At 39.8% G+C, this 15,256-nt stretch overlaps 2 protein-coding genes across 3 annotated transcripts in view; one reads left to right on the forward strand and one right to left on the reverse strand.

Annotated features, from left to right (window-relative positions):
* The window catches only part of RhoL (Rho-like), a 91,049-nt gene that overhangs the window by 44,241 nt on the left and 31,552 nt on the right, over positions 1-15,256 (reverse strand). The window contains exons 2-3 of the mRNA XM_067158316.2: positions 11,785-12,004; positions 3,151-3,265 (exon numbers count right to left, since the gene is read on the reverse strand). Of these exons, the coding sequence (XP_067014417.1) occupies positions 3,151-3,265; positions 11,785-11,936 (267 nt within the window). The 5' untranslated portion in view covers positions 11,937-12,004. The remainder of the gene's footprint in view (positions 1-3,150; positions 3,266-11,784; positions 12,005-15,256) is intronic.
* LOC136885616 (uncharacterized) overlaps positions 1-15,256 on the forward strand; it is a 143,744-nt gene that overhangs the window by 31,101 nt on the left and 97,387 nt on the right. The window lies entirely within an intron of this gene.

The raw sequence follows: 15,256 nt of genomic DNA on the forward strand, positions 1-15,256 counted from the left end.
ACTGTGCTTTCATGATTGGATTTGAAATCTACAGAGAAAAATAACAAACCTATGAAGGGCTTTCAGCTCCATCATATCTACATTTCTCAAGTCTGTTTGTGATTTGCACTTGCTTCTCTCTTGGTGAGTTTTACATTTGTCCATCGAAGAATTATACAGAGAATATCATCCGTTATAAGAAGATTCCATACAGATACGGGATCAGCTTCAGTACCAATTTGAGCTGCACGTCGTAAAGCTGGGAGTCTCAAAATATTGTGTTTCATTGTCCGAGAATGTTTAGGGACGCAGGGTTTTGATGACCATTTATATCTATTCTTCCTGAAATAATAATGAGGTTGAACTGCGCACGGTAGCTACCGTGGAACTGCATCATTAGTACTTTGGTCAGAAGATTCGCTCACACTATTTTCTTCTATATCATCATTCACTGCACTAACTACCACTTCTTCATGATTTTTTTATTTTCCGAGTCCAAACTGTGATCACTATGAATAATGACTTTGTCTTCACAACTGTCTCCATCACTACAGTCCTCTTCAAGCCACTCCTGCACAACTTCAGTAATGCTTTCGCTTGTAACACATGTCCTGGAAGTATCTATAGCAGTATTATTTGCGACACCAGGTCCTTCAGGACTGTTCTGAAGTGTTACCACAGAACTGTTCACTTCACTGATAAATAAAACAGCAAGATTTGGTTTCCCGGGCCGCTTGCATGCGATGAATGAGACAGTTTTGAAGTCAACCATGCCGTAGTGGTCTCGGTGACCAGACCTCGGTACTTGATGGTTAATAGTACATTTTAGTGAAAAAATAAGTTGTCTTCTATTCAGTCCACTACGAAGTCATGGCCCTGACTGATTGTTAATTGATGTGGCAACCAATAACCATTCCTTATTCAAAGTCACTAAGCTCCCTTGTACCACCCATTTTATAGTTATCTCGCATTGCTGAACAACATTGAGCTCTCGCCGCCTTTTATAGCAGCAGTGGTGGCTGTAGTGACATCTGTGCTTTAGTATTTATGTACTGAGGGGTGTCTTAATACTTTTGATTGGGTAGTTTATTTGTTAAAACTCCACTCAAGTTGATGGTAGAATCTTCTTGCAGGGCATTGTTTATATATACAAAATAAGAGTTTTGTCTATACATTGCTCAGAATTTAAAAATAATGGTATTTCTGTATCGGTCGTGTCCTCAGTAACAAGGAAATGTACTTTTTAATTTTCCATAATTTCTGTCTGTGTGTTGAGCCTCCGTGGCTCAGACGGCAGCGCGTCGGCCTCTCACCGCTGGATACCCTGGTTCAAATCCCGGTCACTCTATGTGAGATTTGTGCTGGACAAAGCGGAGGCGGGACAGGTTTTTCTCCGGGTACTCCGGTTTTCCCTGTCATCTTTCATTCCAGCAACACTCTCCATCCTCATTTCATAGCATTTATCAGTCATTAATATCACCTTGGGAGTGGCGACCCCATTGTAATAAAAGCCTATATCTGGATCATTCATCGCATTCCTGACCCGGTCAAAGACTGGAAAACAGGTTGTAGGTTTTCTTTTCTGTCTGTGTGTATGTATGTACGCACATCACAAGAAAACTGCTGAAGATTATTTAATCACAAGTCAGTGCATGAAGTCGGGGAATAAGTCGCTACAATCTAGGCCGCAAATAATTTTATTACCGAGCTCAATAGCTGCAGTCACTTAAGTGCGGCCAGTATCCAGTATTCGGGAGATAGTGGGTTCGAACCCGACTGTTGGCAGCCCTGAGGATGGTTTTCCGTGGTTTCCCATTTTCACACCAGGCAAATGCTGGGGCTGTACCGTAATTAAGGCCACGGCCGCTTCCTTCCCATTCTTAGTCCTTTCCTGTCCCATCATCACCTTAAGGCCTATCTGTGTCGGTGCGACGTAAAGCAACTTGCAAAAAATGTTCACGCTGAATTAAATGGTAGTTTAGGGGAAGGCCTAAAATTTAATTTTCAAATATTTATGTTATTAGTGGTCCTATCAATAAATACTACATAACTAAAGTTATATAGAATTAAATTTCCTATCATTTATGTGTTATACATTTTTACCATATTGACTATGATAACAGATATTCATGAATTTGGATTTTGTTGCTAACTCCATATCAGCGCCAAGTCACGAGAAAATGGGTTAGCAGAATTTATGAAATTTATGCATGTAAAGTTGGGGAATAAGGAACTACAATCTATGCTATAAATAATTTTATAAGATGTCCTAATATCACAGAGTCGGAAGAAAAGTAAATGTGAAGGCCTACAATATAGAAAGCTCATAAAATCGATCAGTAGTAAGATTACATTAACCATTGTTTGTTGTGATGTGCTTTGTGTCTTCTGCTGCCACTCATCTCCAATAGACGGGATTACTGCTGCGTACCGAGTATAACAGCTTGCCTGAATATATGCTGGAAGTAGCTGGGGAGTTAGATAACTTTCTTCTTTAGCATGCCATTCCTCTGGTTCATAAATTTTCTGATACTATGGGTACGTAACACGCTGGTTGATCATAGTATTCCAGCTATTGGATCCCAACTCTGAAGCACTGATTGGAATGAGCTGTGTGCACATTTAACGGAATAATGGCAGAGGAGTGTTCACGGCTGTCTGCGGCCTGGTCATTCCAGCACTGAAACTTTGGACTGTTAGATTGGCAGCGCAGTACTGTTCATTAAAATTGAGAAAATGTGCAGTTTTTCATTTGATCAAGTATTTTATATGATAACATTACATTAATTGCTACATTCCTACTGACGTCATTGTAATGTCCTATGTTGACTTCAGGTAGGAAAACCACAAAGACAGGCTTGCTGAAAACTCTGTAGCGAAGCACGGGTACATCAGCTAGTCTGATATAAAGTTGGAGCATTATGTGATGATTACAGTAGATTGCTACTTCTTTGTGAGCTTGAGGCAGAATGACTTATTCTGGAATGGTGTTCATCAACATGATCAAGGAATTCCATCTCCATGAATACTGTGTTTGTTGCCTTCTTTACGTTTCCAAAAGAATGCATTGCTCCTTGAGCTGACTTCTTCAGCTTCTCTGGTTTGACTCAGAATAGCAATGCCATAATTGCTACTTCATTTACCATATGAAATATGAGGTTTAATACTTACATTGGGGTAACACAGAGGCCTTAACCGCTCGTAGTCCTCCTGTCCTGCGGTGTCCCACAGAGTCATGTTAAACTCCTGGTTGTCCACGTTGATGTTGTCTGCATAGTTGTCAAACCTGTAATGTGATGTGAAGTGTGAATGAAACATACTACTCTACTTTACATGGAGTTCCCAACCCCCAAAAAACACCAATAGTCCCTATCAACATATGCCCTATGGTTGATTGTTTACGAGCTACAGACTTTCCAAATTTGTACCCGATGTGGAATAGCTGCCGCCATGTTGGTGTACCAAGAGGTAATACTGCATTCTGACACAGTAAGTACCAAAATTTCTACCATGTGCCTGAATGCACTCCTCATTACCAAGCAAGTTGGCCATGTAACTGTCAGCTTGTATTCGGGAGATAGTGGGTTTGAACCCGTCAAGGTGGCCTTAATTAGGGCCACAGCCTCTTCTCCTCTCCCGCTGTCCCGATAAGACCTATCTGTGTGAGTGTGACGTGAAGCAGCAAGTAGAAGAATCTGAGGTAGGAGAACTGCCAGATCCAGATGATGAAACAGCCATAAAAGTTTAATTGAAAAATGAAACCCAGTTATTAATTACAAAGACAGAAAGAATCATGTCATCATTATCTGTTATTAGTAATTATTTTAATGTTTGTTTTCTTCACTTTGTGTGCCCTTGTAGTACTAACAAAATATTTTACCTGCATTCAGTATTTTTTCTAGTGGAGGATTAATTCTGATAAAATGGGGTGATCGATTTATATTTCTCACTATTAGTTATTGATGATAATGTCACTAACACACTTATCATGCCCTAATTTAGTAATTGCTTTGCCATCTTGAATAATGAAAGACAGTTCCAAATCCTGCTAAGTCCTACCTACAGAACCAAACACCGTTATTTCCGACATATTTACTATATGTAGATCAGAAGAGAGTAAAATACCATATATAAATAAAAGAAAGTAGATGAAAGAGAAACCACATGCCTTTTCTGCTTTTCCTATAAAAAAATCAGCTACTCAGTCATCCCTTCCACTACAGTTGATTGAGGAGCATTCAAAATATCAGACTAAAAACAATGGTTATCAAAAAGAATTCCAGTGATATGAAATGAAATGGTGTATGGCTTTTAGTGCCGGGAGTGTCCGAGCACATCTTCGGCTCGCCAGGTGTAGGTCTTTTGATTTGATGCTCGTAGGTGACCTGCACGTCATGATGAGAATGAAATGATGATGAAGACGGCACATACACCCAGCCCCCGTGCCAGCGAAATTAACCAATGATGGTTTATAATTTCCAACCTTGCCGAGAATCGAACCCGGGACCCCTGTGACCAAAGGCCAACAAGCTAACCATTTAGCCATGGAGCCGGACTCCAGTGATATAGTCATTAATTGGTATTGTAACGTGTTGGCTGGGTAAATAAATGAGTACAGAACCTGGTAGCGTCCTATTTCTAAGATTTGTTAACTAAGCACTACCATTAGAGATTTACACACACACACATGATTGCCAAGCTTACAACTTATACAAGTACACAGTTACACACTTATACGGTACGCTCTCTCTCTTAGTTTCTCATGTTCCATCTACACACCTAGAGTCTTTGATTATTTACACTACACTCACTCAGTCACACTCGTTAGTGCTGTTACGGTCCGCAGCCTACACGTCAGTCTCGCAGCTCAGGATAGTATCTGCTGTTCACTCAATCCGTCAAACTCCGTTCACAGTCTGCACACATCGGCACCCAGTGTTCCCTTTGCGCTGCTGTAGAACACCCAAGGTTCTTCTCCAGCAACTGGACCCAAGAGACTCACACACGCGACATCAGGGAAACAGGAATGAGTCCTCGACTTCAACGGGCAGATACGCCATCAGGCTGACACCTCAGCCCAGGCTGCGCTCTTCGCTAACTCACACCAGCAAACTCAATCTCACTCTCACTAACTCCAGGCAAGTCACTCTGCTCTTATATACCTGCGTCAGCTCTTCTAGAACAGTCTGGATGCTAGATCTATCCAGGAACCTTGTGAGATGGAAGACTCCAGATTAATCGTCGAGTAATTTCCATAGTCCTCTGCTGTGGGACCGCGGACGGAAGCTAGAGGGGCCGGCCTAGCACTTAAGTGTTACTCGTGATTGGCGCGGTTGAAGCGTAAGGGGTGGGCCGATACGGTGACAAGCCCGGCCCATGGCAAGTTGGCATGGCGAACACTATAACCATTACAGTATTATAACGGGCTCAAGTCAGCCTTCATCAGAATTGGAAATTGCCTAACCAAACGTACATTAACGGCTGTTGTGCAGGACATTGTAACAAGTCAATGCCTTCCTATATCAGAACAGAAGTTCAGAGATTTGAAAAGACCATCATACCTGAAAGTGTACCCCAGACAATCCAGTGCTGGAGACACACTACCAGAGCCAGATGAGGAAGATTATATTTATTCAAGAAAGATGCCTAAAGGTTAGGTGCATTTTCAATTTTGTCTAATTTCAATGTCCACTGATTTTGATAACTTGAATTAAGTGTTGGTATTTTACTCTCAATCAATTTTGTTCTTTTCGGAAGGAATATTTGTGTTAATTATTTTGTTGATCAAATAATACATTATTTTGTACCAGTATTTTCAATTTACCTCATTTGATAAAGATAACAGTTATATTACAGTGCATAGAGAGAGAGAGATTTATTAAAGAAATAATCGTCCATCCTCCAATGAGGGTGACCATTCGTATTTGAAATACAGTCAGGTTACAAATTCAATAGAATTTAAAAACATTAAAAAGTGGAAATTTATAAATTGTTCGTGCCTGTATAGTCTTCTTTTTATTTCCAGGAGAGGGTGGGGGCAAGGAATGTTAATCACATTCTCAAGTATAAATGGAAATGAATGATTTGTAGAGAGTCCCTCAGAATCTGTATTACTATTTTTTTTTTATTTTGCAGAGTGGAACGTTCAAATTTTGCAATAAGATCAATATCTGACTAGGGAGGGTGCCTCTTGCTGCAAATAGCAGGCCTCTGACAATCCACTGATTGATAGGTAAATGTACTTTGCTGACAGGTAAGGCAAGCATGGTACGAGCCCGATTCGAGTCACTTTCAAAGCGAATGGTGGGATCTAAGTCCATTGCTTTACTGTCCTTTTCGGCTGATGGTTATGATGTCAGCGCTCTGATTAGAGTTTTAAGTGACATACATAAAACTACACAGATACGAAGTATTGGAAATGTCATAATTACTTTGTTACAATTTACAGCCCGAAAAAATGTAATCATTTTTCAGAATTTATTTCTCAGGTCCATTTTTAAAGTTTTAGTGTGTAATGTGTACGAAGAAATGAAATGTTGTGAACAAAAATAGTTAAATCATCATCATCATCATCTTCCCAGCATGTCTTGCCATGCAGTAGCAGGATCCGCTTGTTAATGAATTTAAATACAGTCGAAATCAGTTATGACAACTCCAAAGGGATCACCAGTCAACAGTTATAGCTGATAGTCACACAAACCAGCTTTTTGTTTTTTTGCTAAAAATGCCACTTACATGGTTAAGTAACAGATTTAAGTTAAAACTTCAAAAGCCTTTCATTCTATAAAGTCCATCAACAAAACACCTTTATTGTCCCAAAAACTGATAGCCATTGTTTTCCTGTTACTCAGTGTCAGTTTAAACTTTTTTTGGCTTGTTTGGAGAAGGAGGATGCATCCACTGCTTAACTATTGTTTGGTTTCTGAAGTGTCAATTTCATCACGATAACTTTTAAAACTCTTCCCCCCCTCACTATGGAAACATGTGAGAAACGTCATTCGCTGAGTTTTGTGATCAACATGAACAAAGTTGAGTCCTGCATTGCTGTGGATAGGTCACCTCTGTTTGTGGTGGACTTACCTCACTGGCAGCAGACTTGTTTGCAAGCTGGTGGCAAGGTACAACAAAACAGCTCTCATAAGTAGTGCTTCCTAGCGATAATGGCTGGGCAAAATCAAACTGGCCTGGAAAATATTTACAATAGGAACATCACAGAGTTGGCTGTGCGTTTAGTGGGTCAGCAGACCATGGCCAATTGCATTGTCACCATAAGACCTACCTTTGTCAGTATGATGTAAAAAAAAGAAAAAGAAAAAACAAGAAATGGCCTCCTAAAGAAATGAAAAACTGAGGATCCAAAAGTCCTGACTCCACTTCATTCAGAAACCACCGGCAGAACTCAACACGCGAAGGTTCATCTGGACGCTTCAACTCGTGCACAACAGTACATTTGTAACGGTATAAATGCAGGTTCTTTTTTATAATGTTAATTCCCACTTGCAAAGATAAACGGCTTTGAGATTTCATCAGACTTCTTCCCAGGCTTTCCTTCACTCGAGCAATGTTTCCTGGTGTTCAAGTTCTAGGCCTAGATATTGAAAGGCTTTCTGTTTTGCCTGGTAAGCTACTTCATTAAGGGTTATGAACTTCATATTGTTGGTCTGTATTGAACTGAGGTAACATAAATAATGCACAGTAGAGTTTTCCACCTATTCCATACTAAGTTGTATTTACAGTATTTACATTACATGGAACTAGTTTCAAACCTACTCGGGGTCATCATCAGCCATATTAAAACATACACAAAATAAATGCGAAATCCTAAAACATGTTTTCTAGCAGTAAGAGTATTATGAAAAATATAATTTTACAATATGAAGTGTGGTTGAAATGTTGCAAATGAAAACGAAATATTACATGTGATGTAGGTGAGTAATAATTAATATAAGTACATTATACATGCTAAACATTCTGGAACAATAGTACAAATAAGGTGCTCTGTGTTGTTAAAATTTATAGACTCATGGAATTTAGTAGGTCGTGGTGATACATAATGGGTGCTCTGGCAATAAGAATGAACACAAAGTAAACTGACACATGTATAAAAATATACAGGTATGTACAATGTCTGAGTAACAAGATGTGTGGTTGATACTCTCTGGAAGAGGAGTCGACTAAACACTCCATCAGCTTAAGCAGATAATTTGGCAGTTGGTATATTGAGTAACCAAGCCGTGTTGATGGGCTGCATGGTTGATTGTTGTGCAGAATGTGAAGTTTTTGAATTATTGTTGAGAAGAAAGTAGATACTGCACGTGGTGATATTAATTGGTGGAATTCTCAGTTCATAGCGGAAAACAAATTGGACCTATTAAAATTGAGAAAAGCCAGTAAAAAGCAAAGTGCGCAGAAAAGGAAAAGATTAACACAAAGTGAATGGACACTTACCTCGCGCTGTGATTTGTGTAGTTTAGCTGATAGTGTGCGACTGATGGTGGAAGGGGAAATATGGGCGGGGGAGGAGGGCAGGCGCAAGCGGGTTGGGTAGAGTGGAGGTGGCTTGGGAGGTGATGGGGTGGGGTGTTGGAAGGAGGGATTTAAGGCGGAGCTGAAGGGTGTGGGAGAAAGGATAATTGTTTCGGAAAAGTACCTTTAATTAAACTTAGGATTGAGTCTGGTTGGCTGAATTATTGTTTCTGAGAAAAGTGATAAGTAAATCGTAAAGTATGTTGGGTTTCTCTGAGATTTCATTAAGATTGTAATTGGCGTTAAAATATTGGTCTAGGTGTATGTAGTCATTTTCCATTATGTTGAGTTAAGGACCCTTATTTTCTAATTCAAGGATGTCCATGTCCTGTTCAATATGGGTAAAATTATGGTTATAATCTTGCATGTGTTGGATGATAGATGAAAACTTATTGTATTTTATTGCATTAGTGTGCTGATGGTATCTTATATTGAAGTTTCTTCCAGTTTGCCGATGTAGGATTTTTCCAGTCTTAAACTCAGGCGCAAACGCTTCCACACAGATTTTCCACGGATCATGCTTCCATAAAGCACGCTATTTTATCTTGAGCACCATTTTACATTGCATTCAACTCGTCTGCTGTTCTTGCGCACATAATGATTCTATAATCTATCAGCTTTTAAACTTGAATATCAGCTTCATAGTCCGGATTGATAATTTAAGCACACAAGTATGAAGGGTGAGTTTTCCACGTAATCAATACTTAATTTTACAAAATGTTTAGTATTATTTACATTAAAACAGTACCGGTTTCGACCTGTAAATAGGTCATCATCAGCCGTTGGTGAACCTGCTTAATAGCAATTGTACATAATAAAATCATTACTAAATACTAATTAAAATTAGAATAAGGCATTCTTGTTTAATTAGTTTTTAGTAATGTTTTTATTATGTACAATTGCTATTAAGCAGGTTCACCAACAGCTGATGATGACCTATTTACAGGTCTAAACCGGTACTGTTTTAATGTAAATAATACTAAACATTTTGTAAAATTAAGTACTGATTAGGTGGAAAACTCACTCTTCATACTTGTGTGCGCATAATGACAAGCGCAGCCATGTGGCAGCAACTGATTGGTGCATCGAAATAATTTCCTATGTTCATTAACAAGGGTCAGTTTTGCATCAGTCGTATAAATATTTTCTAGGCCAGTTTTATTTTGCCCACCCTGTATATAAAATGTTATAACTACAGTAGAACCTTTTTTTTTTTTTTTTTTTTTTTTTTGCTATTGGCTTTACGTTGCACTGACACAGATAGATCTTTTGGCGACGATGGGACAGGAAAGGGCTAGGACTGGGAAGGAAGTGACTGTGTGGCCTTAATTAAGGTACAGCCCCAGTATTTGCCTGGTGTGAAAATGGGAAACCACGGAAAACCATCTTCAGGGCTGCCGACAGTGAGGTTCGAACCCACTATCTCCCGAATACTAGATACTGGCCACACTTAAGCGACTGCAGCTATCGAGCTCGGTAGTAGAACCTTTGGGGAGGTAGTTTTGGTTAACCAGAATTTTGAATAATAATTAAAATGTCATTTTTAGAAGTTAAGAAACTTTTGTTTACCTCCTAGGTGAAGATAAATGAAGACAATATATAAACAATGTTAATAAAGTATTTTAATAAACCAAAACTATTGTACATATTTAGGGGAAGAAAGCCAATGTTCTATAGTCCATGTACTTGAACTACACAGTATGTAGTAATTCTTTTCAAAAAGTCTTCTATTTTCTTTTGGTTTTTATTTTCACATGGTTTTCTAGCTGCTACATCATGCAACCGTTATCAGAACTTCAGAAGGCTTTGATTTGACACAACACAAATTGAGTTGGCAGTAGACAAGGGAAGGAGGCAGTCAAGGTCAGAGCCCACGCTTTCCATTTTGTTATAACAAACCCTGTTTCTTTAATTCATTATAACTGATTTCCCCCCCCCCCGTTGTTTTGGTTAAAAGTCTTTTGGATAACAGAGGTTCTACTGTATAGCAAATACTGACGACACTCTAATTATGCACTTGAGAATTCATGCCAGCACAGGGAAGTCTGGGCACATAGTGTTCTGTTAAGGATATGTGAACCTTGAGTGTCATTTATCTCAAAACATATGTTTAGCAGGCTCGCCCTTCTCATGCCGAATGTACTTTCTCCCTCTGACCCTTTTGTCTGTCAAAATCAAGTTCATTCTCTTGTTCCTCTGCATCTACCAAAGTCTTGTTATTCTTGACTTAGCAGTCAACATGCCAGTTTTGTATTGTGTGATATGATGATAGTGACTTTCACACTGTGCAACATTTAAATTACTAGTAGTAAAATATGCTGACAACTTGCAACCGAAAAATAAAGGTAATAGTTGATGAAGGAAAAAGTACGAATTGTGCTATTTCAGCAAAATTAATTAATTCTGGGCTGTCATATTAAGGGTACAAAATGAACTGTATTTGTTCAGGAAAACAACCTTACTCGGTCTACAGAGTGTGAATAAATTATTTTCTTTCATTGATTTGCAAGGGTGTTTGTTCAGAGTATGAAAACAAAATTATTTCCTTTCTTTTATTTGTGTCAACATCTTGAAAAAAAGAAATTTTGTAATGAGACACATTAGAGATATGAATGGTGCTGAAGTCTCTGCACTCACCATCAAGATGTGTGTAGTTGGCTCTATACCCAGCTGCCTTTTCCCCCAGGAATTAATCTATTGGTTGAGTGAACCTCAGAGCTATGTCCCTCATCCAAAATGGAAATCGAATGCCTATCGTTCCAAGTGTACTTGGTACACTTCAGCTGGGTAGCTAGTCTGCCACCAAATGTAATTTACTGATTATAAGAGAGGATGGATCGACAAATGGATTTATAAAAAGTAACTGGGAGTCTATTGAGCAGAAAGTCTGAAAGTGTTTGTTTTACGAGGAGACTACTTCTCAACTTCAGATCTTTCAAAGTGTTTGTAAGGAGCAATTCTGATGACGAAGTGGACCTGTGATTAAGATGTGGGATGCAGTGAGATAAATGAAGAGGGGAATTCCTGACACAGTCGTATGGATTTTACTGTATTTTTCTTACTGCTAACATCACATAAATTCCTATGGTTTTTGGACCGCATCTGATATAAGAAGATTGATGTGTTAGTGTGAAATTTGATTTCCCTCTATGGTATGTTATCTCCTTTCAGTACGGACCGGATATGAAGTTTTTAATGTTTTAATGTTGAGTGTTAGTGTGACATAAAACCACCACGATATAAGAGGGTACATGGTAACTCAAAAGTTTGGTTACTTACACTGTAGGCACATATTCTTGAGGGAACTGCTTGTTGGTGTATGTGATGAGTAGGCAGGTCTTCCCCACCATACCGTCACCAACAGCTGTGATCTTGATAGGACGGATCCTATTGGACTGGATGCCCTCCGTCGGCACACCATTCTCCCTCATCGTGGTGCGCCACCCTCCACCATACTCTGATCACCATTCAGAACAGCGCTCTGCTGTGTGCTGCAGTCCTGCAGACAGGAGTTACAATACACGTTCTCTCTTTGTACACTGAATCTTGTTTAGTCACATTTAATGGCATTTTAAAGATGGAAAAGAAACTGGATAGCTGGCAGAGGTAAGTTTAGTCAGAAAGTCCTTGTCGTATTACATCGGCATCTCTGGTGGCCCATTTAGTACTCACCCGAAAAAATTAAGTATAGCTCAGTTATAGATTGCCCAGCAGAGATCCACTTCTGTGCCATCTGGTAGAATAAAACGAAACATCGAAACTGACATGCCTGCAGCCTGAATGGTGTTCTGCGTAGTGACAAGTCCCAGGTCTCTACCTCCTATCTTATTTTTATTTCAAAAGGTACTTTTCTGCAAAGTACCTGTCCAGAAATTTGACGGAAGAAAGAAAGAAGCTTGTTGGAAGACTGAGGGCTGGTTCCATCAAACTCTGTTAACAGGATTGTTAAACACTCCATTAGTTTTGTGCAGTGTTCTCATTGCCTAACGTTGTTAAAGTAAAAATGACTCAAAGGCATTCTATTTAGATTATCTTCATAATGCTGAGAAACAAGAAATTTTACCCAGAAGTAATGATATATTTGACCTCACGAAAAAATAATTTTTGGAACGATAGAGTTATCAAGGTCTGTCATGAGAAAAGTACTTGAAGAGATAGAAAAGATTCCACTCAAAACATGAAGTTTGTGGTCTCTGCTGTGATGGCAGCAATTGTTGAATAGACATTATCACGTACAAGCCAACATCCACGGTATCCGCAGCCGTTCGCAACAGGCGATTAAAAGGGACCCCAAGGGTTCATAACTTAGGAGCCTGGGTAAGAGACCACAGGACCCTTACAGATAATACACTTCTCTACTGACAGTAAGATTTACAGTTCAGGATGTTCATGAGACCAAAAAGGTCATGGGCTTATCCAACTTTTTCAAGAATACAAAGAGAAGAAAGTAGAAAGAGGGGAGGAGGAAAAGGATGCCCTAGACTCCACACCCTCAATGTTTCAAGGGAAAAGTCTGTAGCAGAATTCACAGTCCATGAAATACATAAAATTCGTAATTTGGAAAGTAAATCCACAGTTAGATGCCACACGAAAGATCGTGGTAAGAATTAGTTCAAGATAGAACACTGGCTACGGAATACAATTGCTTGTTTCCTCACTTTACGTTCCTGAAACGTCAACATTGATTCCATGGAAAAAAAAAAAACATAGAAGAAAAGTTCTCTTGATCTCGCCCTTGACTCCATGATAATGTGGTGAAGTTCATGGAAGAGAGAACCAGCTCTCCTTTAATTAAGCCCATTGAGCTATATAACTATATTCCATTACACGCAGCGATTAGCCGGAGAGGTGGGTGAATATGCTGAAAAAAAGCGCAAGGAGAAAATTCTTGAGAGGACACCACACGATCAGTTGCTCATTAAAGGGGGTGAATCTACAGCAGGTTGGAGTGTGGGGGGTGGGGTGGCAAATCAGCCGTGAAGAGAGATTTGGGCGGGAGAGAGATAGCCGAATAGAAATGTGGCTGGAAACAATTTTTACACGTAAGAAGAAACACGTAACCTCACTCGCATGTTGCAGTCATCTCATGGATGGGTTTCTCAATCATGGTCACATATGAAGAATATAACAGTACAGGATCTGAACTGCTGTACGTACTAATTTAGATGGGTCTTGTAGATTACTGCTGTCCAGGAACCATTACTCCAATAAAATGAAATGGCGTATGGCTTTTAGTGCCGGGAGTGTGCGAGGACAAGTTCATCTCGCCCGTAGGCGACCTGCGTGTCATGATGATGACGACACATACACCCAGTCCCCGTGTCAGCAAAATTAACCAATTTCGGTTAAAATTCTCGACCCTGCCGGGAATCGAACCCGGGACCTCTATGACCAAAGCCCAGCACGCTAACCATTTAGCCATGGAGCCGGACATTACTCCAATGAAACTTCTTCTTTCAAAACTCACCCAGCCTAGAAAGTATTTCGATCAGTATCAGGCTTCTTTCTTGCTCCTCCAGTAGTATTGTACAGAGAGCGAAGGGGCTGCCTGTTAATACCCGATGTGCTTGGTTTGCAAATTATATCCATGATCAGTGGGTACAGGGTATGGAAACCTGTTATCTGTAGTGACAAAATGGGAGAGCGTTATATGTTGAAGGTGGTGGTGGTGGTGATTATTGTTTTAAGAGGAACTACAACTAGGCAATGTAGGGGTGAAAATGTTCACAGTTGCAGAGAGAACTGGCTAGGCGTATCATCCAGTATTTGTAATATTAACACTACGTTTACCGCAGCGGTCAAAATGACCATTTTCAGTTTTGTTTTCTCTATCACTCTCGTTATACGTTTGAGACTTACAAACCCTTTGGTGACTTTTACTGATTCGTACGTGCACTTTTCGGCATATTGCTTCAAAAACCCGTAACTCCTTTCTGGTTAGCGCTATGAGGTCATATACCTACTTTTACCAGACGGTCATTTTGACCGGTACTGCAGTAGCTACCCCACCAGACTTTTGTGGCATTCATTTAGAGCAGGATATCATTCTAACAAGCTGTCACAGTATACTTTATGACCATCAAATAGAACGTGTAGTTGTGCTGCAATGGGACAGCTGTTGGCCCTCTTCAAATAATGTTACAAGTACACTGACAGGAAAATATAGTCAGTATTTGTTCAGTAATGAAAGGTGTGCAGTCATAACGAGCAGGCAATTTTTGTGTTCACTTGTTACAAACATTCAAACTAGATTTCCCGATTGTTTGTAATTACCCCAAGGGAACATATTCTAGCGTAGTCTGCTGATGGATGCCAAAATTCTGAACCATAACATTTCCTCATCACAATCAAGCGATAAAGCTGGGACTGATTTAGACCTTGATAATTGTGAGGACGTGTATAGCTTGACAAACGGAAATAGTTCGGATAGTGATTCTAGTTACGTTGAGCCTGTAGAATTGCCATGTGAACATGAAATCACACAGCAGCTTTCAACCTCAAGTGTTACGGAATTACCCATCACATGGCGACGCACGCATATCAGCAAAACAGCTGATGACAAAGGTACCTAATTCTGTGCACAGTGTAAGTAAGTTTGGCTTTATATTTTGCAGGAGGAGGAAACACTAAGGAAGATAATGAAATTATTAGCAAGGAGCACAAGGAGCACGGTATCAACTGCAGAAGGTCGAGCGTACTCTGTGGTTAGTCAGCATATGGTCATGGTGGGCACGTGGCGGTCGGCGAGGAA

The sequence above is a fragment of the Anabrus simplex genome, chromosome 14 (assembly GCF_040414725.1).
Source record: "Anabrus simplex isolate iqAnaSimp1 chromosome 14, ASM4041472v1, whole genome shotgun sequence".
NCBI lineage: Eukaryota > Metazoa > Arthropoda > Insecta > Orthoptera > Tettigoniidae > Anabrus > Anabrus simplex.